Raw genomic sequence first — 24,744 nt, 5'->3', positions numbered from 1 at the left:
AAGTTTCAGTCTTGAGTTCAAAACCTGCAGAGAGGATGACAGGCTGCAAACTCATGTAGGAATCTGTTACATTCTTGAAGTAGGACTCTTCCAAGAAACCCCAGTTTTTTCTCTTAAGGCCTTCAACTGATTGGATAATGTTTACCATTATTATCAAGAGTAATCTAGTTTAAGTCAGATGATTATAAAAGTTAATGATATCTACAGCAACATCTACATCAGTATTTTACCAAATAACTGTGCACTGTAGCCTAGCCAGGGGGACCCATAAAATTAACCTTCACCAGCAGCATCCCTGGCTTTGATCACCAAAGAGAGAAGGAGTTCTGCCTCAAGAATGTAACACATTCTTGCATGAGTTTCCAGCCTGTCAGCCTATGAATTTTGGACTCAAGACTGCAACTTTAATTCTTGCCTAAGTTTTCAACCTGCCCTACAGATTTTCAGACTTACCAGACCTCACAATCTTTTGAAGCAGTTCCTTAAAATAAACCTTCCCTAATTCCCCAACCCAACACTCATACTTGTTCCATTGTGTGTAGTCTCTTGGTTCTGGAGACTGACTGACACACTGCTAAACATTCCTAGCTTCTGCCCACCACGTGCCTGAGCAAACCCCCTCTCCTAATTGTAACAACCAAAAATGTCTCCAGGCTTTCCAAATTTCTTCTAGGAGACAAATTAATTAAGAAGAAAGTAGGTATAGTGGTATATTAATAGGGTTTTAGTTTGCATTTGCCTAATGTTATTAATCACCTTTTTATATGATTATTGGCATTTGGAGGTTTTCCTTTATTAAACACCTATGCAAGTTCTTTTCACATTTTGGGTTTTAAGACCTTTGTTAGATACAGGTATTTAAATATTTATCTCAGTCTGAGGCTTGCCTTTTAATTCTAATAATAGTGTCTTTTGATGAACACAAGCTCTTAATTTGAATGAAGTCCAATTTATGAATCTTTTATGGTTACAGTGCTTTTCAAGTCTTTTTATTCAACATTGGAAATTATGTGTGGCCTCCAATGTAAAGTTACTGTAATAACTAATAAATTATAATAATAATTGTAATAATAGCTACAACTAATTGTTTCTAATGCAAAGAAGCAAGAGAATGAAATCAAAGGCATCCAGATTGAAAAAGATGCAGTTAAATTATTTATGTGCAGTTGACATAATAATCTGTTTTTAAAATCTTTTAGATCAACAAAAAAAATAGTGGAACTAAACAGTGAGTTTTGCAAGATGATAGGATACATGATAAATAATGGAAAAATCAATTATATTTCTATATGTTACCAACGCATAATTGGAAATTAAAATTAAAAATAGCATTTAGCATAAAAAAAATCCTTACACGTAAATAAGACAAAAGATGTAAAAGACATATCCTGAAAAGTACAAAACATTGCTGAGACAAATTAAAGAAGACTGAAATAAATAGAGAGAAATACCACGTTAATGGGGCGGAACACTTAATGTTCGGTTATTGAGTTCCCTTTCAGATTACTGGCCTTAGGCTCTGAGACTTTTTCCTTCTTGTTTTATATTTTAGCCTTCTTAGCCTAGTTTTTGTTGTTGTTGTTTGTTTGTTTGTTTTTGAGACAGGGTCTTGTTCTGTCCCCAAGGCTGGAGTATAGCGGCACAATCTTGGCTTATCACTGCCCTGACTTCCCAGGATCAGGTGATTCTCCCACCTCAACCTCCCAAGTAGTTGGGACTACAGGTGCCATCACGCCTAGCTAATTTTTGTATTTTTTTAGAGACAGGATTTCACCATGTTGCCCAGGCTAGTCTCAAACCCCTGGGCTCAAGTAATCCTCCCGTCTCAGCCTCCCAAAGTGTTGGGATTACAGGCGTGAGCCACTGTGCCTGGCCAGCCTAATTTTTTTACTTAGCCATTTCTGCTTCATCATTTCAGATCCCTATCCCCTGTCTTCCTTTAGTCCTTTATGTATCCTTTCAGTGATATTGCTTCTTTAAATCTAACCTTTCAAGCCATTTCTATAGTATTAATTGCTTTTTTTTTTTTTTGCCAGTTTATTTAAATGCCTATAAATATCCTTGGGAACAAATTTTTGTTTGTTTTAAATCCCTTGGCAATGCCCAAAAATTGGGACACAGAAAACTCCCAAATATTTTGTGTATTCCTAAATCTTACTGTATGAATAAATAAAGCTGATTTTTATTTACTTTCCTTACTGTTTATATCATCGACTGTAACAAAGAAGCTATTTTACATGCTATCAAATATGCTGGTAACTTTAAATATGTATTTATAGTTATATCACCTTGAAGATTGAACAAATATTATGAATTATCATGCAAAGCTGAACAGACATAAAAATCACATTTGAGTCTTCTTTTTTCCTGAACTAGATTTGTCGTTTGACATATATGAGGGTCAGATTACTGCCTTACTTGGCCACAGTGGAACAGGAAAGAGTACACTGATGAATATTCTTTGTGGACTATGCCCACCTTCTGATGGTGAGAGTTTTCTGTCTTAAAGGAAGAAAAGAAACTTCCATATATATTTATATGTGTGTGTGTGTGTGTGTGTGTGTGTGTATTTAAATGTGTTGAATAATTTTTGTCAATGATTGGAACCAACTTCTGTATCTGTAAAGGTGTTTTTTTTTTTTTTCTTGACTACACATGTGATTGTTTTTATAGACAATAAAAATTATTCTATCATGTTTAATAAAGTAAAAAGGATCTAATTTCGTACATATTTCTATATATATACACACATATACAACATACATCTGTATGTTATATATGTGTGTGTGTTTATTCATCATTTTCAAGGAAGGATAAATGGGTAACTTATTGGAAATTAAATCAGAACTATAGACTGGGGTTGAGAAAATGAATATAGATATCTAAATATATAGCAGTAGTTCAAAAGGAAATAATCATAAATGTTCATAACTATCTTCTAAAATAGGATTTTTTTTTTTTTTTTTTTGTATTTTTAGTAGAGACGGGGTTTCACCATGTTGACCAGGATGGTCTCGATCTCTTGACCTCGTGATCCACCCGCCTCGGCCTCCCAAAGTGCTGGGATTACAGGCTTGAGCCACCGCGCCCGGCCTAAAATAGAATTTTAAAGGCATACCTCAAAAGTATAATTTTGATATGTGATTGTTCTTTAGGCAAGAATTCAATATAGTAGCTCCATATTTTGGCAGTAATTAGAGTGGCAGTACAAAAAATATTTTACTTTACTAAAGGGCTGAATTATATTGAATCTGCATTTCAACTCTTTAAATATTGTTTAACTTTTAAAATTAGTTTGGTTTTGTTATTTGTCTTTAGTTGTATCATTTTTTGTTGATAGCTATAATATCTTACATTTATATAAGAAAATTATGATTTTTCTCATGATTCTTCATAATGTATGATTGTTTTGATTTAATAGTTCTTTAGTGGGATATATTAGTGTTCACTTTATAGAAAAGGAAAGCTGGAATTAAGAGAGATTAAGTAATTTGGCCATGACCACACAGCTAGCTAGGATAAAATTTATAGTTCTTTAATCCCTCCACTATTGCATAATGTCTACAAAATTGTTACTGGAATACAAATGTAAACAATATATCAATAGATATATATGTTTAGCATCAAGCTTTTAGTTTCTTGATTTTCCCACTATGTTATATGACCTGTAAGTGATGGAAAATGAGATAGAAATATAAGTGGATGCAGATCATCAATAACATGGAAAAGAGGGTATATTGTGTCTTGTAAATTTATATTAATTTTTTAACTTATATGTCTGTTATAACCAAATAACTAAGTTATCAGGATACTTCAAAACATACACATTTAAAATAATTAATGTACATTTAAATATATATTTTACTTTTAGGGTTTGCATCTATATATGGACACAGAGTCTCAGAAATAGATGAAATGTTCGAAGCAAGAAAAATGATTGGCATTTGTCCACAGTTAGATATACACTTTGATGTTTTGACAGTAGAAGAAAATTTATCAATTTTGGCTTCAATCAAGGGGATACCAGCCAACAATATAATACAAGAAGTATGCTATTCATATAGAAATCTTTGCTTTTATTTTCTGTAATTAACCTTTTGTAATGACTTGTGCAATAAAAATATGCTTGAAAATCTAAATATAACACTTGTCTCGAGCTAAACAGAAAGCTATTACAAAGAATTAGACAGAATTTGGAGTAAATGTTTTAGCAAACATAAAAGTTTGTTTCATCTGGAGGATGCTTGTCTGCCATACTCCTACCTTCTCTTCCTCTCATCTCCTCTACCCCCTCCTACTTCCACACATACACTAAGAGCCCTCACAGTGATTCCTTCCACCAAAGAAGATACAAAAGTGAAACCTTTCCCTCAAGAATCTTGTTACCTGTTGTTTTCATAATTATATATGAATATATGTAAAAGGAAGTTCCATGCTAAAGGAACGTTTTTAAAGTTGATATTAAAATTATTTTAAAACATATGTTACTTAAATATTTAACATATTAAAACTTAAAATATTTAAAAAATAATATTGATAATTACATAAATGATATGATTTAAAAAATAACATTGGTCATGCTTTACTTTTACAGGTGCAGAAGGTTTTACTAGATTTAGACATGCAGACTATCAAAGATAACCAAGCTAAAAAATTAAGTGGTGGTCAAAAGAGAAAGCTGTCATTAGGAATTGCTGTTCTTGGGAACCCAAAGGTAAATAAATATTAGTTTTACAAATGAGATTATTTTAAATTATGTCAAATTAAAAAGCAGGTTGTAAAAAGATATGTATTATGTAAAGGTTAAGTATATACATAAAATACTATATGTTATTAGGGAGGTAACCACAGTAATGAGATTTTAAAACTGAAGACAGAAAAATGTATAACTTCTTTTTTTTTTTTTTTGTAGTTTTTGAGGTACTAGAGCGTTTTGGTTACATGGATGAACTATATAGTGATGAATTCTGAGATTTTAGTGTACCCATCTCCTGAGTAGTTTACATTGTACTCAATATGTAGATTTTTTTTTTTATTCCTCACTCTCCTTCTACCCTTCTCTTTCTGAGTTACAACATCTTTATGATAACTTGTTACTTTTAGGAAGGAGAATGGAAGAATAGACCTTAGTTATGACTGCTGTGCTTGCTTGCTTGCTTTCTTTCTTTCTTTCTTTCTTTCTTTCTTTCTTTCTTTCTTTTCTTTTCTTTTCTTTCTTTCTTTCTTTCTTCTTTCTTTTTTCTTTCTTTCCTCTTCTTTTTTTTTTCATCTGTAGAGATGAGATCTTGCTATATTGCCTAGGCTGGTCTTGAACTCTTGGCCTCATGCAAGCCACCTGCCTTTGCCTTCCAAAGTGGTGGGATTACAGGCATGAGCCACCACGCCTGGCCTCCATGTTTTATTTCTTTAAAAAATTATCTGAAGAAAATGTGGCCAAAAAATAACATTGCTGAATTGGAATGGTAGCTTTAATAGTATTACTTTCTTGTTTTCTGTAGTTTAAAAAAATATTTGTTATAGTTAATAACAAAGGTTAAGAAATGTAACAAAATCAGAGGAATAATTCAGTTTGTCAATGTCTTCTGCTTTGATTTTTTATATTATTTGTTTTATGCTGTTCTCTGTCATAGAAACAGATACTAACAACTGATGTACTACTTTACACAAGGCGTTAAAACTAACAGGTGCATGCAGCTAGGATGACCATCCCGGGTTTAGTGATGTCCTAGGAAAACTCACAGGACTCAGCACATAGTCATACTCATTGCTATGATTTATTACAGCAGCTAGGATGATCTGTTGATTCCCACCATCTTGCCACATTCTCCCTTGGTGTTGCAACTGGGGAATGATTCTGGATCCTGGCTTTATGTTACTTAGTCTTCCTCTCAGCCCCCATCACCATGTTTTTTTTTAAATTAAAAATAGTCTTGAAACAAACTGTTTCCCTTGAACTAATATAAAACCGTATATTCTTCTCCAAAAAAAGCAAGTGTTACATCTATAAATGTAATTGTTAAGGATAATAGCAATATACTTAATGTTGTTGTTTAGATTATTTATCTGTCATTATGCTTTTGTCTTATATATTACAGACAGTCTTTTAGAATTAAACCAGGGAAAACACTCACATGACAAATTTATAATTTAAAAAATTTATGTGAGTGCAACTATGAATGAAAAAAGAAATCTGATCTATTATATTTCTGATTGAAAATAATAACTTGAAATGGAGCAGTTTTTTAGTGTCCACATGCGTTTTTAATATTTAGTTTTTCTGAGGATTCTCTTTTTATACAGATACTGCTGCTAGATGAACCAACAGCTGGAATGGACCCCTGTTCTCGACATATTGTTTGGAATCTTTTAAAATACAGAAAAGCCCATCGGGTGACAGTGTTCAGTACTCATTTCATGGATGAAGCTGACATTCTTGCAGGTGAGATTTTTGCTTTATTTTTGAAGGCTGAGATCATGGGCCAAAAGGAAGATAGACATAGAGATGCTAATTCCTGAGGTATAAATAGAGAAGCTTTTACCTAGAGGTATATTTCCTTCACAAAAAAAGTTTTAAAAATTTTAAAATGATATATTTTGTGTTGAGCATCTCTAAGACCATTCCAGGTTTAGTGATGTCCTAGGAGAACTCATAGGACTCAGCACATAGTCATACTCGTGGCTATGATTTATTACAGCAAAAGGATGCAAAGCAAAATTAGCAAAGGGAAAAGGTATATAAGGCAAAGTCTAGAGGAAACCAGATGGAAGCTTCCAAGAGTTCTCTCCCAGTAGAGCAGACAGATGTGCTTTAATTTCTTCAGCACTGAATTGTAACAACATGTGTGAAATATCTGCTTGGGAAAGTTAGTATATACTCGGTGTTCAAGATTCTTACTGGGTGCTGGTCACATAAGTATCTTCTGCCTAGCACATACCAAAGTTTCAAATTCCCAGAAGTAAAAAAGGTATTCAGCATAAACCACATTGTTTGTACAGTTTAGGCAGTGAGCCACCCTTATTTGTTTTAAGAATAGTAGGAACCCTCCCAAATCCAAGTTCTCACCTAACAGCCAAGGGCCAACCTTGTAAGCAGGTCTAAGGATAGAAGCCTCCGACCTGCTATTTCTGCACAATTTTATATACATACATATAAAGAATCAAAGTTAAAGTCAGCACATCACTTTTAATAGCTATGACAAAATACAGAAGTTTAAAATTCTAGAGCAACTTCTGTCTGCTTATAATTATAAGCTAATAAAATTGGGCAAGTCATTAATGTCTTTTGTAGTATCTTTGTTTTAAAAAATCCAACAAACTAATATTTGTTCTTCTTATTCTGTTGATTTTGGGAGTTATTTCTACATTTGGTTATAAAGGAAATTGTGAAAGTGCTTGTATTGGTAAGGCTTTTAGGAAAAATCAGATATTTGGAATAATATACGGAAAGTGGACTCTAGAGTCAGACTGCTTGAGTATACTTCCTGGCTTTGTTAATTAATAGCCACATGAAACATATATAAGGAATCTATTTTCTTTTTGCCTTAGTATTCATATCTGAAAAATAGTTGATGATAATTTTTTATGTTAAAAAACATAAAAGTAATTGTGTTTACTTTGTTGTCAAGAAAAAAAGAAATTGCTTGTAGGCCTCCTGAGAATAAGGCATATATGTATGTTTGTATATATTCTCAGGTTCTTTTCTAGTTTCATCCTCATAAGATTGCTGTGATGATTAATGATATCATAACATGGATGGCTTTAATATGAGAAACCATAAAATTTAAATGCCAATTATTAATGCTGTTGATAACTTAGAAATTGAAATGTAAATATTTATCTGCAGATAGGAAAGCTGTGATATCACAAGGAATGCTGAAATGTGTTGGTTCTTCAATTTTCCTCAAAAGTAAATGGGGGATTGGCTACCGCCTGAGGTATCATTGAGTTTTATTGACATTATTCTGTATTATACTCTTGATATACTGTTATTATTTTGGAGTCTTGCTGTTGTATGCTTTGACTATCTTTGATGGCACTAAATTTAATTTAAAGCCTTTATTATAATTTTCTTTTGGCTGTTTATTGTGTAATCATTAATTATGATTTTTGGTATTCTTTAGCATGTACATAGACAAATTTTGTGCCACTGAATCTCTTTCTTCACTGGTTAAACAACATATACCTGGAGCTACTTTATTACAACAGAATGACCAACAACTTGTGTATAGCTTGCCTCTCAAGGACATGGACAAATTTTCAGGTATTACTTACTCTGTCTCTTGGTGTTTGAATTGGGATCTTACACTGGGAATAGGTTTTATTGATACCCTTTTTGTTTTTGTCTCCATGTAGTATTGCCATGCTCCCAGGTGGCCAGAGTTAATATTCTGTTTCTGCTTTATTTTGTTTTCGAAAACTAGAAAAAATACAGTGAATTTTTTTGTTGTTACAAACACCATGTAAGAAACTGTAACTAATATATTAAATACTTAAGAAAATGTTAAAAAACGTAAGAATATTTGTGTTTACTTTGTTGTCAAGAAAAAAAATTGCGTGTAGGCCTCCTGAGAGTAAGGCGTATGTGTATGTTTGTATACATTCTCAGGTTCTTTTCTAGTTTCATGATTTCATAATGAATTACATGACAAATCCTTGAATCCTTTTAATTGAGGCTTATTTTTTAACTTTTTAATGAGGAACTCAAACTCAGCCTCCTTCCTCTGTTTAGGAATTGCATGATAGCCAAAAGGATGTTATTGATGTAAGTATATTGTGCAGAATTTTCATAGCATTTATCTCATAATCAGAAAAGTTAAAAAAAAAAAAAGAAATCACAAATTAAGTGGACTGAAGTACACTTGCCAACTTAATGTGCTCTGCCTATTATTCTATCTACTTATACCTACCTACCTCCTATTCTTTAGTAATGTTTATATAGTGCTTATTTTCTACCAAATGCTGATCTGTGCCTTTTGCAATTATTAGTTTATTTCATTATCCCAATATTTCAATAAATAGATGAGATAAATACTATTATTGCTTTCATTTTTCAAATGAAGAAACTAAGGCACTTGCCCAAGGTAACACAGGTAGAAAGTGGTGAATCTGAGTTTTGAACCCAGGCAAATCAATTGCAGAACTCCTGTTTTTCACCACCATATTTTGTTTGTTGTCTTTTATATTTCTTTGATAAATTGTTACGGCATTTCACAGTGTCTTCTGGGATCTCCTGCCGGAGAATCCCAGAAGACCTCTTAAAGGAATTCACAGTGTCTTCTGGGATTCTCCTGCCGGAGAATCCCAGAAGACCTCTTAAAGGAATTCACAATGTCAACACTTTTTCTAATAATAACAAAATGTTATTTGTCTTATGGACTCTCAGCTTCTCATGATTAGACAGTGTTTTCAAGAGACTGCATAATATGTACTATCACAACAGATTGAATGCAGAAACAAGTATGAGAACCCACCAGTCCTCTGTTAAGATAGGCATTAAAGAGATTTGCAGAAATATAAAACAATATTCTCTTCTCATTATTTTTGTTTTAAAAAACGTAGTTTTTAAAAATAAAATTGTGCTAACCTATAATAGGTTTATTTTTATTTTTGAAAGAATGAATAAGTATTTAAATGATTTCTATATATTTTCTAGTATACATCTTTATTTTAATGTTTAATATAGTAACATTCTCAGTTTTAATTTCAAATACTGTACAATTTTTGTTAATTTATAATAAGATAAATATCTAATAGGTATATTCTCATAAATAAAATTTCTTTGAGTTCTGTAATACTTATAAGAATGTTAAACCTGTTACTTAGGCAGTATCACAGCTCACTACAGCCTCAAACTCCTGGGAGGATCAAGTGATCCTCCCACCTCAGCCTCCTGAGTAGCTAAGACTACAGGCTTGCATCAGTATGCCTAGCTTATTTATTTTTATTTTTTGTAGAGATGGGTCTTGGTTATGTTGTGTAGGCTGTCCATGAATGTAACCTATTTTTAAAGGATATTTTACAATAATTTATGACAATATGCTTAACGATATACTATTCTTTCATTTTTTTTTCTTTCAGGTTTGTTTTCTGCCCTAGACAGTCATTCAAATTTGGGTATCATTTCTTATGGCGTTTCCATGACAACTTTGGAAGATGTATTTTTAAAGCTAGAAGTTGAAGCAGAAATTGACCAAGCAGGTAAAAACAGGACTAACAAAACATTTTAGACAATGAACCAGACGGATGGTGAATAAGACAAAAATTATATAAATGCGAACTTTATATTATTTTTGGGAAGAAGGGGTAGAAATAAATAACTAAATAAGTAATGAGATACTGATAGTGATAGGAGTTATGCAGGAAATAATGGGGTGGTCTTAGAAGGCAGTGAACTTAGATTATATCATCAGGAAGGACTTTGTTGAGATGATACTTGACCTGAGTCCTGGATAACAAAAAAATCAAGTAGGTGAAGATTTTAGGGCAGAAATTTTAGATAAAGAGAACTGCAACTGCAAAGTGATTAACTGAGGAATGAGTTGGATGTCTTTGAGGGATACAAAAAGGCCACTGTGGCTGGTGCTATGGTGGAGATATTACACAACCAAGTCAGGAGGATACTCAGAGGGCTAGATCATGTTTTGCCTTTGAACACCTGGAAAACAATTTCATTTGTTTTCTGATTGTAGTGTGAAGCTATCAGAAAGCTTTAAAGCAAATAGGTAGCATGATCTGATTTGAATTTTTAAAAAATACATTCTGGTTGTTGAATGATGAGAGGATTGTAAAGGAAGTGTGGAAGTAGTAAGACCAGTTAGGAAACTGTTATAATTAATACTACCTTGAACTACAGTGGTAGTGAAAATAGGGAGGCCAGGTGCAGTGGCTCATGCCTGTAATCCCAGCACTTTGGGAGGCCAAGGCAGGGAGATTTCTTGAGCCTAGGAGTTCCAGACCAGCCTTGGCAACATAGCAAAACCTTATCTTTACAAAAAACACAAAAAATTAGCCAGGTATGGTGATGTGTGCCTGTAGTCCCAGCAACTCCAGAGACTGAGATGGGAGGATTACCTGAGCCCAGGAGGTCAATGGTACAGCAAGCCATGGTTACACCACTGCACTCTAGCCTGAGCATCAGAAAGAGACCATGTTTCATAGAGAGAGAGAGAGAGAGAAAGAGGAAGGAGGGAGAGAGGGAGGGAGGGACAGAGAGAAAGAATATGGAAAGAACAGATTTGGACTATATTGGTGGTAGTGGTGATGAGTTGCTGATAGATTGAGTGTTAGGGGTTCAGGACAGGGTAGAATGAAGAATAATTCCTACGCCCTTTGCTTGAGAAGTGGGAATGAGATTGCCATTTCCTGAAAATAGGGGAAAAATACGTTTGTGGAAAGAAGCAATGCAGGCATGAATTTTTTTTTCTTTTTTCTTTTTTTTGAGATGAAGTCTTGCTCTGTCACCCAGGCTAGAGTGCAGTGGTGCAATCTTGGCTCACTGCAACCTCTGCCTCCCAGGTTCAAGCGATTCTCCCTGCCTCAGGCTGCTGAGTAGCTGGGATTACAGGTGCCCGCCACCACGCCTAGCTAATTTTTTTATTTTTTAGTAGAGATAGGTTTTGCCATGTTGGTCAGGTTGGTCTTGAACTCCTGACCTCAGGTTATCTGCCTGCTTCAGCCTCCCCAAGTGTTAGGATTACAGGCGTCAGCCACTGCGCCTGGCCCAGGCATGAATTTTGACTTTATTGTTTGAGATCCTTCTGGAGCGAAATGAACATGTTAGGGCCGAAGATACAGATTTGGAAGTTACTCATAGATAGTTGGTGCTATGGAGTTGAATGAAATCTCTTAGTTGGGTAGGGAGTATAGATAAGAATTGAGGGTAATGACCTCTGGGTAAGCAGTGGAGGAGGAGCCAAAAAGGGCTGACCATGAATGAGCAATTATTACTCTACTTTTTTATGAAAGAGTGGAAATGCAAAATCCTAGAAAAATGATGTTTTTGGGAAGAGGAAGTGGTGAGTTATTTGTCGATTGCTGTGAAGAATAAGATGAGGACCAAAAAGGTAGGTTTGGTAACGTAGAAGACAGTGAGGGATTTGGTAGAGTGTAAGAGTGGTGATCTTGACAGATCAATTTCATGAGGCATTAGGAACAAAGTTGATCTGTGTGGTTTATGGTGAGAACATGAGTTGAGGAAACTTTCTTATGATCAAAGGTTAGCAAAATGTTTGTGGTGGTAGGTGAGGATAGCGAAGGAAACCAGAATGTTAGTTCACAGTTGTTAAAAGAGTTGAGATGCTGCAAATACACATTTTGCATGAATGCTGAGTGGCTGATGATTAAAATCGTTGTGAGACCAAAATCAGGAATCAAGCTGAATATATCATCATGAAGTAAGTTTGCATTATATTATGCTAAACTAAATGTGGAACTTAAAAAAAATTAGTAGAATTTAATTATTCATAGTTTGGTAGTCAAATTTTAACAGATTGGCCTTATTGTGTGGGAACAATAATTTGTGAACATTGCTAACTGTAAAGTTGCTCCTGGAGTCCTATGTTTATGATACCAGATGCTCACTTTCAACTGCAGTGAGGAGAAGCCATGTATTTTTGAGTTCTTAATTTTTCTTTTGTTATAATGTCTGGATCAAAGAAGATTTATCTGAAAATTAATGTATGTGATTTTGTAGTTCCTCCTTCTTTTGAAATTTTTAAATGATGGAAGTTGGCATTCCGCTTTTAGTTCACCCTCACAAATTGTGGAAGAATCCAAAATAAAACTTTTTTATTGAAGGTATTATGGCCTTAATGGAATTCAATAACTAAAAAAGAAGTAGGTCTCCCAAATTTGTTTTAATACCATCAATATTAGTATACTGAACAACTACATAAAAATTAATATTATATAGTCTTATTTCTTTTTATATTATTATCTAAATTAAAAATATATGTATTGGCCCAAAAGTTATAATGTTCTTCCTGAAGTCATCTAACTAGTACATTCTCTTTAATATTTTCATTAACTGTCAGTGTCTTTCTGCATCTAAAGATCTGAATGTCTGTTTTTGAGTTTAAAATAAACCTCAATTGTGTAGTATTTTATTCTTGCCATTAAATAAATATGTGTTTATGGTTTAATTGGTAGAATTTTATAAAGTACATAAATACATTTTTATTCCAAATGCATTTGGAATGTTTAACTGTGATTGAAATGAATATTAAATATTAAAATGAAATCTGAAAGACTTACCTTATTCACATTACTGAATTTGTTATACCTCTTAAGTATTGGGCTAATAATATGATCACACTGTCATTCATCATGTACAACCTCAGTAATGCCAAGAAATTATACTGAAGTAGACGTTTGGCTCTTAATACTTCCAAAGATTAAAGACGAAGCTGAAGAGCAGAATTTGGCTGAAAACTGAACCTGAGGCTAAGTTTTAATTGAGAAGTAAAGTAAAGCCAGGAGAGGACTTTGAAACATGGAAATAAGAGAGAAGTCTAGTGTATGTCAGGACATGATGTTAGGTTATAGCCAGAGAGGAAAAGTTCACATAAAAAGTTGGATATTGTACAGATACAGAGATAATAAGATCTTAAATATGGACATGCATCCAGTTTGTTTTTGAACTAGTGGAATTATACCATGTGTCTCTTTTGCATTTGTCCTCTTTTACTCAATACTTTGTTTACTCAATATTATATTTGTCCTCTTTTACTCAATAATATGTTTATTCAATATTATATTGTTATGGGTACAGTAGTTTGTTTACTTCCATTAGTTTACACTATTTTGTTATATTCCTGTGTCACAATTATTCATTCATTTACCTGTCAAGAGACATTTGGTTTCTTTCCAGGGTATGGGTATTCCAGATAGGGCTGTACTAAGAATATTTTTGTACATGTGTTTTGGAGAAACCTATATTCATATCTCTGTTGCGTTCATACCTATTGGGAATCTCTTGAGTCATAAGATATGCATATGTTCAGCTTTAATAGATACTGCAAGAATATACGAAAGTTCTGTTTGTTCCACATAACTGCCAGACCTATGCTTCTTTAAATTTTCCTGCATCAGAAAGATTTTATTTTTTAAAATGAATATACTGAAATGTTTGTTTTGTTTTGGGAAATAGATTATAGTGTATTTACTCAGCAGCCACTGGAGGAAGAAATGGATTCAAAATCTTTTGATGAAATGGAACAGAGCTTACTTATTCTTTCTGAAACCAAGGCTTCTCTAGTGAGCACCATGAGCCTTTGGAAACAACAGATGTATACAATAGCAAAGTTTCATTTCTTTACCTTGAAACGTGAAAGTAAATCAGTGAGATCAGTGTAAGTATAATTATCACTTATACTTGGTGAATTGTTTTTTAAGGATGCGAATTGGATTTACTATCTTAATTTTTAAAATGTTAACATATGTAAATAATTTATGTAGTTTTAAAAGATTGCCACTATAATCACAGTGTTAGAGAAAATAAATTACAATCATTTCATCAAATACCCTGTCTTGCACTTTACAAACTGGCATTTATTGTCTCATCTATAAAGTGAGGAAATAACAAATATTCCATAATTGTATAATTTTTGAATTACTGTCATTGTATCTTTTTCTTTCTTTCACCTGGGAGCACAGATTCAAGTTTCCCTGAATATAGTAATACACTCCCTATTGTATCTTAAATTTTATTTTGCATTTCTATTTTTTCACTATTTTTTGCATCTACCAGTTAGTTTTTATAACTACTTTTTGTAAATAGCAGGAAAAATGAGTTTTATCTCTTTATCATATGAAGAAACTGAAAAATAAAGAAGGCTCTATGGCTAGTAGATCTAGGATCAAAATGACATCTTTGACTTCTTCTTAAGTTAGCTTTAGCCTTTCTCAGTTAGGTTCTCCTAGGGTACTAGACACTAAATTATTTGGAAATAACATTAACCACTTTCATATACCATACACCTATCTTGTTAGGTCCAAAATGGTAGTAGTAATAAGGCTTAATAAGAATAAGAATATTGTTATATATTTGAAATATGCTAAATTTATATGCTCTTCTTTGACCAAATTCATTGTCAAACAAATGTCACATATCTGATTTATTCTTGTGTCCACGTTACTGAAAGAAAAATGTTTATTTAAATCAGCATATTTCAGTTTATTTAATTGAATACTACTCTCATAAAATAGTCTCTGAAAAATAATTAAAATACCTTATTCAGCTTTGACTGCCATAACAAAATACTGTTTACTTGGTGGTTTAAACAGAATAAATTTATTTTCTCACAATTCTTATGGCTGAAGGTATGAGATGAGAGTGCCAGCATGGTAAGGGCTTTCTTCCTGGCCTGCACCATCTCACTATGCGCTCACATGACCTCTTTGTGTACACTGGCATGCATTCTCTGGTGTCTCTTTTTATAAATATACTAATTCTATCATGAAGACCCCACCCTCATGACCCCATCTAAGGTAAATTACTTTTCAGAAGTCCCATTTCCAGACATCATCATATGGGAGTTAGGACTTCAACATATAAATGTGAGGAGGCACATTCAATCCATAACAAAATGTGTTCTATGGTCAAATACATTTAGGAAATATTCCTCTTCTATTCCCTATATTAAAGAGTTATTCATTAGCATAGAAAAACACATGAGATGTTCTGTGGTAAAGAAATTCCTTCAACTTTGTTTAACCTCATGTTTCCAAGGATTATGTAATCATGAATATCTTTTAAATCACTTCTTATTATGAAGTTGGATCAATGTCATATGCTTGTGAAATGTTATCTTAGATATACTTACAACAATTTAAGAAATATTTAAAAAAATTATGGGGTATGTAAAAATTATAAATTAGTAAAGCATGATGATCTAAGCTCTCCAACCACTTGTTAGGACACTTACTGCATGTAATATAGAGATATTTTAGCAGATAAGTAGCTGCCCTCCAGATACAAGGGCATTGTAGTATACCTTGCTTTGCCTCCTGAGAGCAGCAATGGCAATGAATATCATAAAATTGTGATCAGGATGAAATTTCAAAGATACCAGTCATTCAAAGATTAATTATGTTTTTATTTGCTTCTCTATATCTAAAATATTTTTGTTGTTACATGTAAAGTAAATGGGAATGGGCACAGTGGCTCACGCCTGTAATTCCAGCATTTTGGAAGGCTACGGCAGGTGGATCACTCGAGGCCAGGAGTTTGAGACCAGCCTGGCCAACATGGCGAAACCCTCTCTCTACTAAAAATACAAAAATTAGCTGGATGCAGTGGCACGTGCCTGTAGTCCCACCTACTTGGGAGGCTGAAGCATGACAATTGCTTAAACCTGGGAGGCAGAGGTTGCAGTGAGCTGAGATCACACCACTACACTCCAGCCTAGGTAACAGAACAAGACTCTGTCTCAAAAAAATAAAAAATAAATGGTTAAGATAGAGACAGGACAGGAAGTAATTCCTTCAGGAGTAGAGACAAATATTTGAGACATAATGTCTTGTGCTTTAACAGTTATAACTACATGTTTACATAGTCTATCAAAATTTAAGGGTATCACTGATCTAAAATATACTTTTATAACTTTTAGTTTTGTCATACAGTATTGGCTTTCTCTCCAATATTGTCATAAGATCATTTTGGGGAATAGAATTTCATATTTTTTTTTTCAGTTTTTTCTTTCTTTTTTTCAATGATTATCTTTTAACTATCTAGAGTTAAAATCTATACCAATGTAGGCTGGGTGAGGTGTCTCACATTTGTAATCCCAGCACTTTGGGAGGTTGAGATGGGCAAGATCCTTGTTTAAGCGCAGGAGTTCAAGACCAGCCTCGGCAACATGGTGAAACCCTATCTCTACAAAAAAATATCAAAAATTAGTTGTGTGTGGTTATGTGTGCCTGTAGTCCCAGCTATTAGGAGGCTGAGGTGAGAAGATCTCTTGAGCTGGGGAGGCAGAGGTTACAGTGAACTGAGATCACGCCACTAGATTCCAGCCTGGATGACAGAGCCAGACCCTGTCTCAAAAAAAAAAAAAAAAATGCTCACTCATAGGCGGGTGTTGAACAATGAGAATACATGAGGACAGGGAGGGGAGCATCACACAGTGGGGTCTGTTGGGGGGACTAAGGGAGGGACAGCGGGGGGTAGGGAGATTGGGGAGAGAAAACATGGGGTGAAATGCCAGATATAGGTGACAGGGGAATGGAGGCAGCAAACCATATTGACATGTATGTACCTATGCAACAATCCTGCATGATCTGCACATGTACCACAGAACCTGAAGTACCATAATATATATAATACAAAATATAATCATAAATATATATATATATATATATATATATATATATATGAAAATCCATCTCAATGTGAAGGGAGAGTTTTAATTGATTTTTATATTAATGTACCTTTGTACACTGAGCTGTGTTTTGTTTTTTCCTTTTCAGGTTGCTTCTGCTTTTAATTTTTTTCGCAGTTCAGATTTTTATGTTTTTGGTGCATCACTCTTTTAAAAATGCTGTGGTTCCCATAAAACTTGTTCCAGACTTATATTTCCTAAAACCTGGAGACAAACCTCATAAATACAAAACAAGTCTGCTTCTTCAAAATTCTACTGGTGAGAGTGTGTGAAGGTCTGTGAATGAGTGTTGGGCATGGAGCATGGGGTTGAGGGGTGGATAAAGGTCTGGATTTTATAAATATATTTAAGGTACAGGCATGATCTGTTTGCGTGAAATCTAAATTGTGTAATACATATCTTTGATGCTGAAGAATATTTTATAGTAAATTTTGGTTTACAAATAAATGACAATTTTGGTTGGGCATAATGGCTCACACCTATAATTCCAGCATTTTGGGAGACTGAGGCAGGTGGATTGGATTACCTGAGGTCAGGAGTTCAAGACTAGCCTGTGCAAGAAACCCTGTCTTTACTAGAAATACAAAAATTAGCCATGTGTGGTGGCATGTGCCTGTAGACCCAGCTACTTGGGAGGCTGAGGCAGGATAATCGCTTGAACCTGGGAGATGGAGGTTGCAGTGAGAAAAGATTGTGCCACTGCATTCCAGCCTGGTCAACAGAGGGAGATTCCACCTCAAAAATAAATAAATAAATAAATAAACAAATAGTTTTTAAAAATACTCTATACTGTGTATAATAGTAAATTTTCCTTTTTTAGTAATTATGTTATTCTTATCAGCATGTTTTGTCTCAAAGCTCATGATGAGCAAAATATACTTCAAAAGTTGAAAAATCCTCTTTACAAATAATTAATAGTACATAATATTTATAAAGATATGTGTCTACATAGAAGTGTTTAAATAATTCTTCAAGAACAGTCTGAAGAATTAGTTAAAATGAAGAAAATAAGACAAATATAAATATCTCTAATTGAATACATTAGATTTGTAATGGATATTTTTGGCTTTGCTATCTTACTATATAATTGTCAAATATGAAAAAAATTTAGACATATAGACTTGAGCAAAGCTCAAAACAAAAAACTGATGTAGCGTTCTGATTTTCAAAATATTAAAACCTAATACAAAACTTATTTATATATGATCAGTTGTTATTATAACATCTCCTGTGACAAACTCTTTGGGGTTTAGCCTTTCTATCACTTCACCTACATTCTAGTATTATTCCTTTTTGATTCACTGATTCAAAAAGGATTTTGTCCGGTATTAAAATAACAAGCATGACTAGGAATGATTATAAATTAATATTAAAATCATCACTGTTAAAATCTAGTGCTTGTTATATTACATAACTTTCATTCTTTTTGGTAAAGATGCATTTATTAATGGAAAATTACTCGAATAGAAAATATTAGGTTTTGTAATTTTTTTCTTTCAATAGGAATTCTTGTTTTATTTTTAAAATACATTTTATATTGCTAAATATACTGCATGAAACCTTAACTCGTGACATTTTTTATGTGTGTCTAGGGAACTGTACATGTATCTCAAATCTTTCTTTCTTTCTTTTTTTTTAAAGACCTTGGCTTCAAATCAAATCTCTTTGCTTTGAGTTCATTCTCACTGATTTGCAGAAATTCTAGTATTTTCAGTTCATCTCTTTCATTATGTTTTATTATTCTTAGAGTTGCTTGCTTGTGCATGCCATGTTTTCCTAAGCCTTGTGTCTGTTCCAAAATAAAACCACTTTTTTTTAAACCACTCGCTCCTGTGTGTATATGTGTTGGGTGCTATCTTACCCACCTTGCAGAGCTTTTTGTATCTCTTGTGCTGGTTCTTTCACTTATAACGTATCTCTCTTCTCAGGGTACCTAGCTGTTCTTGCAAGTTAGAGATAAGAGATCAGTTAAGGTACTAGGTTGGGAGTAAAGTAGTGTAACTATTTTCTATGACACTCAGATTTGGTGCTGTGTCTGATTCACCCTGCCATACTATTTAGTTACTAGTTATATTTTGCTTCGTTTGATTTAAATTTCTCTCAAAGTCGCATTTGTCCTTCCCTGAATCCAGTTTTTGTTATGATAGAGGAGAAACTGCATCTATTCAGTAGACATGTTGGTATACATTTAAATCCCAGACAGGATTTAAAATCTTATCCTTGGCTCCAGGTACTTTAGAGAATGTAACTAGAGACCTGATTATGTATTTGAATATTTTAAGGTAATTAAGGCAATTGACATGTCTGCCCAGAGCACACAAATTCCTCTAGGGAGTGATGTTACCACACCTTAGCCTATATCTTTCTGAGCTTAGCAAGTTTTCTTGTTACCTAAAATTGTTAGATTTTTATTCTTATTATTTAAGCAAATTTCATGTTTTATAGGTTAACTTTTCAGAGTTAATTGTTGCAGCAGTAGCAGCAGCGGCAGCTAAAATGTGCACAGTTACTGTGTGTCAGGTTCTAAACCCTGTGTATATATTCAGTGTAATTCTCATGATCACTCTCTGAGGCAGATATGCTTATTTTACCCACTTTACAAAAGAGGAAACTTACTTGCATATTCACTAATGAAAATAAAATATTTCTCTAAAAATAGAATGATCTTCCCAATGTTACTAAAAAACCTTGTTTAAACTCATTCTTTATTATTTGCTTATTTTCTAACACCAGACTCAGATATCAGTGATCTTATTAGCTTTTTCACAAGCCAGAACATAATGGTGACGATGTTTAATGACAGTGACTATGTATCTGTGGCTCCTCATAGTGCAGCTTTAAATGTGATGCGTTCAGAAAAGGTAAGATAAATGCAGTGAATGAATATCCATTTGGGAGTTATACAAGATTAAAACATTTCTTCTAAAATTAATTATTTGCTGATTTGCATTTATGAGTTAGAAATTAGATTTTACTTTTAGAAGTAACTAGCTGTCTTTATTTATGATATATTTCATTCCCTCACAAATGACCAATAAATAAAGCTATAGGAATTTAGTTTTTAAAAAATATGATATGCTTGCTTAAAATATTAAAATATCTGTACATTCCAAACCAGATTGTCTTTATCTGTCATTGGGTATTATTTCTGTGAGTTGTTGAAGCAGTTTTTCAGCATGAGCATTAGCTTTGTAGGTGAGAAAAGCTTGGTACATAGCAATAATATATCCACTTATATTTATATACAGTATGTAACAAGTGTCTTTTTTTTTTAATTGTAGGACTATGTTTTTGCAGCTGTTTTCAACAGTACTATGGTTTATTCTTTACCTATATTAGTGAATATCATTAGTAACTACTATCTTTATCATTTAAATGTGACTGAAACCATCCAGATCTGGAGTACCCCATTCTTTCAAGTAAGCCAAAGTAATACAGATAAATTTTCATATGCATATCATATATATAATAATAAACTTTAAAAATCCAGCAAAATAACAAAATATGTAGAAATTTATCTTGTGGGATCTTAGTCTTCTTAAAACTCAAGTGAGAAATGGTTTATATTAAGGTTTATGATTTCCCAGTATAAGTATGTTTAAGGGTAAAGGGCATTCTGTTTTGGTATTGATTTTTTTATAGGGCATAAGTGTGTTCAGTATTGATCATAGAATAAAATATATGATAATTTTTAAATGAATTTTTTTTATCTGAAATCCAGATATTAGGGCATTGAAAAAACTGAGAAGTCACCCAGACAACCATTTTTTCTCTAGATAGAACTATTGGATTGTACATATCAGAATCAAGACTACAGAAAAATATTCAATTTTTTTCTTAATCCTTTGGATTTTCATATGCTAAAAAATAAATGGACAAGTATCTGTAACAATATTTTCTATTTTCTCCTGTCATACTTTTAAAGACAACTTCATTGAAATAGAATGCCCAATCTACCTGGCAATTATTTAAAGTATGGACCTCAGTGTTTTTTACTGTGCTCATAGAGTTGTGCAGTCATCACTAGAGTCAGTTTTAGATATATACCATTGCCTCCCTGAAACCCTTATACCCATTAGTAGTCACTCATTTCCTCCCATACCTACCCCCAACCCTAGGCAACCACTAATGTGTACTTTCTGTATCTATGGATTTCCTTATTTTAGACATTTTATATAAATGGAATCATACAATATGTACTCCATTTTGTCTGCTTTCTTGTTCTTAGTATACTGCTTTGAAGATTCATTGATGTTGTAACATGTATCTGTACTTCATTTATTTTTACTACCAAATGATATTTCATTGTGTGGAACGTATGGAATGTTTATGTGAAATACCGCATTCTATTTATCCATTCATCAGTTGATGGCATTTGCATTGTTTCCACCTTTTGGCTATTATGAGTAATGCTATGAATATTTGAGTACAAGATTTTGTATGAGCGTATGTTTTTTTCTTGGATGTATAGCTAGCAGTGGAATTGCTAGATCATCTAGTAACTCTATGTTTAACATTTTGAAGAACTGCCAAATTGCTTTCCAAAATGGTTGCATCATTTTCCATTTCTAGCAGCAGTGTGTGTGGAGAGGTATCTCATTTTCATTTTGATTTGCATTTCCTTAGTGGCTGATAATGCTGAGAATCTTTTTAGGTGCTTATATCTTTGAGAAATGTCTATTCATTTTCCCATTTAAAAATTTTATTATTTGTCTTTTCCTGATTAGATTTATAGGAGTTTTTTATATTTTCTAGATACAACTCCTTTATCAGACACATGATTTGCAGATGTTTTTTTCCCAACCTGGGGTACCTCTTCACTTTCTTGATAGTGTCCTTTGAAGTACAAGTTTTTAATTTTGAGGAAACTTAATTTATTTTTTTTTCTTTCATTGCCTCTGCTTTTGGTGTCATTAACTAAGAAATCTTTGTCTAACCCAAGGTAAAAAAAGGCTTACTGCTACATTTTTGTCTCAGAGTTATAGTTTTAGCACTTATATTTAGGACTATGATCCATTTGCAGTTAATTTTTGTGTTTTATATAAGGAGGGATTCTAACTTTCTTGTTTTCCACATGGATATCCAGTTGTCCAAGCATGTCTTACACTCTAAAAATGTTTTTGTGTGTATGTAGTCATAATTCTTTTCTTCAAACTAAAACACTGATTAAACATATCAATTCCTATGAAATTTGTTTACCCAAACATATTTTTCCTTTACTTGTTTCTTCTATCATGTTGAGTCTTTGAGTCATTCTGCCAAGCCCTTTATAAATTACTGTTTTTTTTCTCCAGAGTGTTTCTTTATTTTTAAGATGGAGTCTTGCTTTGTCACCCAGACTGGAGTGTGGTGGCACAATCTCAGCTCACTGCAGTCTCCACTTCCTGGGCTCAAGCAGTTGTCCTGCTTAGCCTTCCAAGCAGCTGGGACTATAGGCACATGCCACCATGCCCAACTAATTTTTTTTTTTTTTTTTGTATTTTTAATAGAGACGAGGTTTCACCATGTTTACCAGGCTGGTCTCAAACTCCTGACCTTGGGTGATCCTCCTGCCTTGGCCTCCCAAAGTTCTGTGATCACAACTGTGAGCCACCACACCTGCCAGAGTATTTAAAATAATAGTTTTTTTCCTCCCTTTATCTTTATGTTTTAAAAATCCATGTTATTATATTGTCATAATATTATACCATTATATTGTTCACTATAATTCTCATTTTCTTAATCGGCTGTTTTTAAATGTACTTTGCTTTACTATATGTTCAAAGACGATGCAGCATATCATTTTCAATAATCCTTGACCACTTCTCTTAATATTAATTAACTGATTAATTAATTCAGACACACTTACTATACTTATTGAGTGCTTATGGTAGCTAGGTACCTTGCTAATGTTTGGATTACATCAGTGAAAAAGGGACTAAGATGCTTATTGAATAGGGGAGAAAACAGACAAATAAGCAAGTGATGATAATATAGTGTGAAAAGTGCTTTACTGTAATAAGGATAATATTTGAGATAAGAAAAACTAACGTGTTTTTTCTACTTTCACACACTCAACACAGCACTTCTGACACTAGACGTGTGAGAGTCTTTCCCCACATGCCAAGCAATTCTCCCGCAGACACCAGCTGTGTGTCCTATAGTTGAATTCAATTCTGACACTGTCTACTTGGTGATAGTATCAGATCCCACAGGTTAAGGGCTCAGTCAGATTCCAATCCTAATCCTCAGTTTGCGATCTGTGTTTCTTACTAACCTGCTATAAATTGGGAGCTCTCGTGATGTCCTTCTCAGGTTTGATTAGTTGACTAGAATGGCTCACAGAACTCACAGAACAATTTACTTATGTTTATTGGTTTATTAATAAAGATTATAATAAAGGGTGCAGATGAGCAATGAGGTGAAGTGATACACATGGCAAGGTCTGGAAGGGTCCTAAGCACAGAAGCTTCTATTCCCATGGAGTTGAGTTGCTTCACCTTCTTGGTATGCAGATGAAGTTGGGTTGTAGGAGAGGAAAGAAAGTTCAGGCCGGGCGCGGTGGCTCACGCCTGTAATCCCAGTACTTTGGGAGGCCGAGGCGGGTGGATCATGAGGTCAAGAGATCGAGACCATCCTGGTCAACATGGTGAAACCCCATCTCTACTAAAAATACAAAAAATCAGCTGGGCATGGTGGCACATGTCTGTAATCCCAGCTAGTCAGGAGGCTGAGGCAGGAGAATTGCCTGAACCCAGGACGCGGAGGTTGCGGTGAGCCGAGATTGCGCCATTGCACACCAGCCTGGGTCACAAGAGTGAAACTCCGTCTCAAAAGAAAAGAAAGTTCAATAAATCGGATTAGAGATTCTTTTTAAATAAATAGGTCATATGAGAAGGGCTGATGGGTGTCTGAGTTAATGCAGCAACAGTAGCATTCATGATAGAGGGTTATTAAAAAAGTAAGTGGCATAACTTGATCACTGTTGCATTTGTGAGATGAAGAAGAGGAAAGAGTATAAAATTTTTTGCTTTTAGACAATGTGATACATGGTATTATCATTGACCAATTTTAAGAATATAGGCAGAAGAGAGATTTTTGTTTTGTTATACTGGAATTGAAGTACTCATTTCGGTTTGAATCTACTGAATTGGTTGTCTTTGTGGCATTTTCCTGATAGACATTTAATAAATATTTTGTGTATGTGAACCTGGAGAGATTTCTGGACAGTAAACAAGTACTTATGAGTCACCAATGCATATTGATACTGATATCATCAAAGTTGTAGATCATTTCTCACGATGTTTTTATTATGAAATAATTTAAACCTACAGAAAATGAACCACCTACTATCTAAATATTTCAAATGTTAACATTGCATATTTGT

At 33.6% G+C, this 24,744-nt stretch overlaps 1 protein-coding gene across 4 annotated transcripts in view; it reads left to right on the top strand.

Annotated features, from left to right (window-relative positions):
- Window positions 1-24,744, top strand: part of ABCA5 (ATP binding cassette subfamily A member 5) — a 96,098-nt gene that overhangs the window by 35,171 nt on the left and 36,183 nt on the right. For all 4 annotated transcript variants that reach the window (XM_037727420.1, XM_017497359.2, XM_017497360.2 and 1 more), the window contains 11 exons: window positions 2,377-2,487; window positions 3,872-4,047; window positions 4,595-4,714; window positions 6,301-6,439; window positions 7,844-7,934; window positions 8,121-8,260; window positions 10,078-10,197; window positions 14,147-14,348; window positions 17,467-17,636; window positions 20,112-20,239; window positions 20,660-20,797. In XM_037727420.1, coding sequence (XP_037583348.1) covers window positions 2,377-2,487; window positions 3,872-4,047; window positions 4,595-4,714; window positions 6,301-6,439; window positions 7,844-7,934; window positions 8,121-8,260; window positions 10,078-10,197; window positions 14,147-14,348; window positions 17,467-17,636; window positions 20,112-20,239; window positions 20,660-20,797 — 1,535 coding nt within the window. The remainder of the gene's footprint in view (window positions 1-2,376; window positions 2,488-3,871; window positions 4,048-4,594; window positions 4,715-6,300; window positions 6,440-7,843; window positions 7,935-8,120; window positions 8,261-10,077; window positions 10,198-14,146; window positions 14,349-17,466; window positions 17,637-20,111; window positions 20,240-20,659; window positions 20,798-24,744) is intronic.

Source organism: Cebus imitator, unplaced genomic scaffold (genome assembly GCF_001604975.1).
Source record: "Cebus imitator isolate Cc_AM_T3 unplaced genomic scaffold, Cebus_imitator-1.0 Scaffold229, whole genome shotgun sequence".
Classification (NCBI taxonomy): Eukaryota; Metazoa; Chordata; class Mammalia; order Primates; family Cebidae; genus Cebus; species Cebus imitator.
This window is presented reverse-complemented; position numbering and strand designations above follow the sequence as displayed.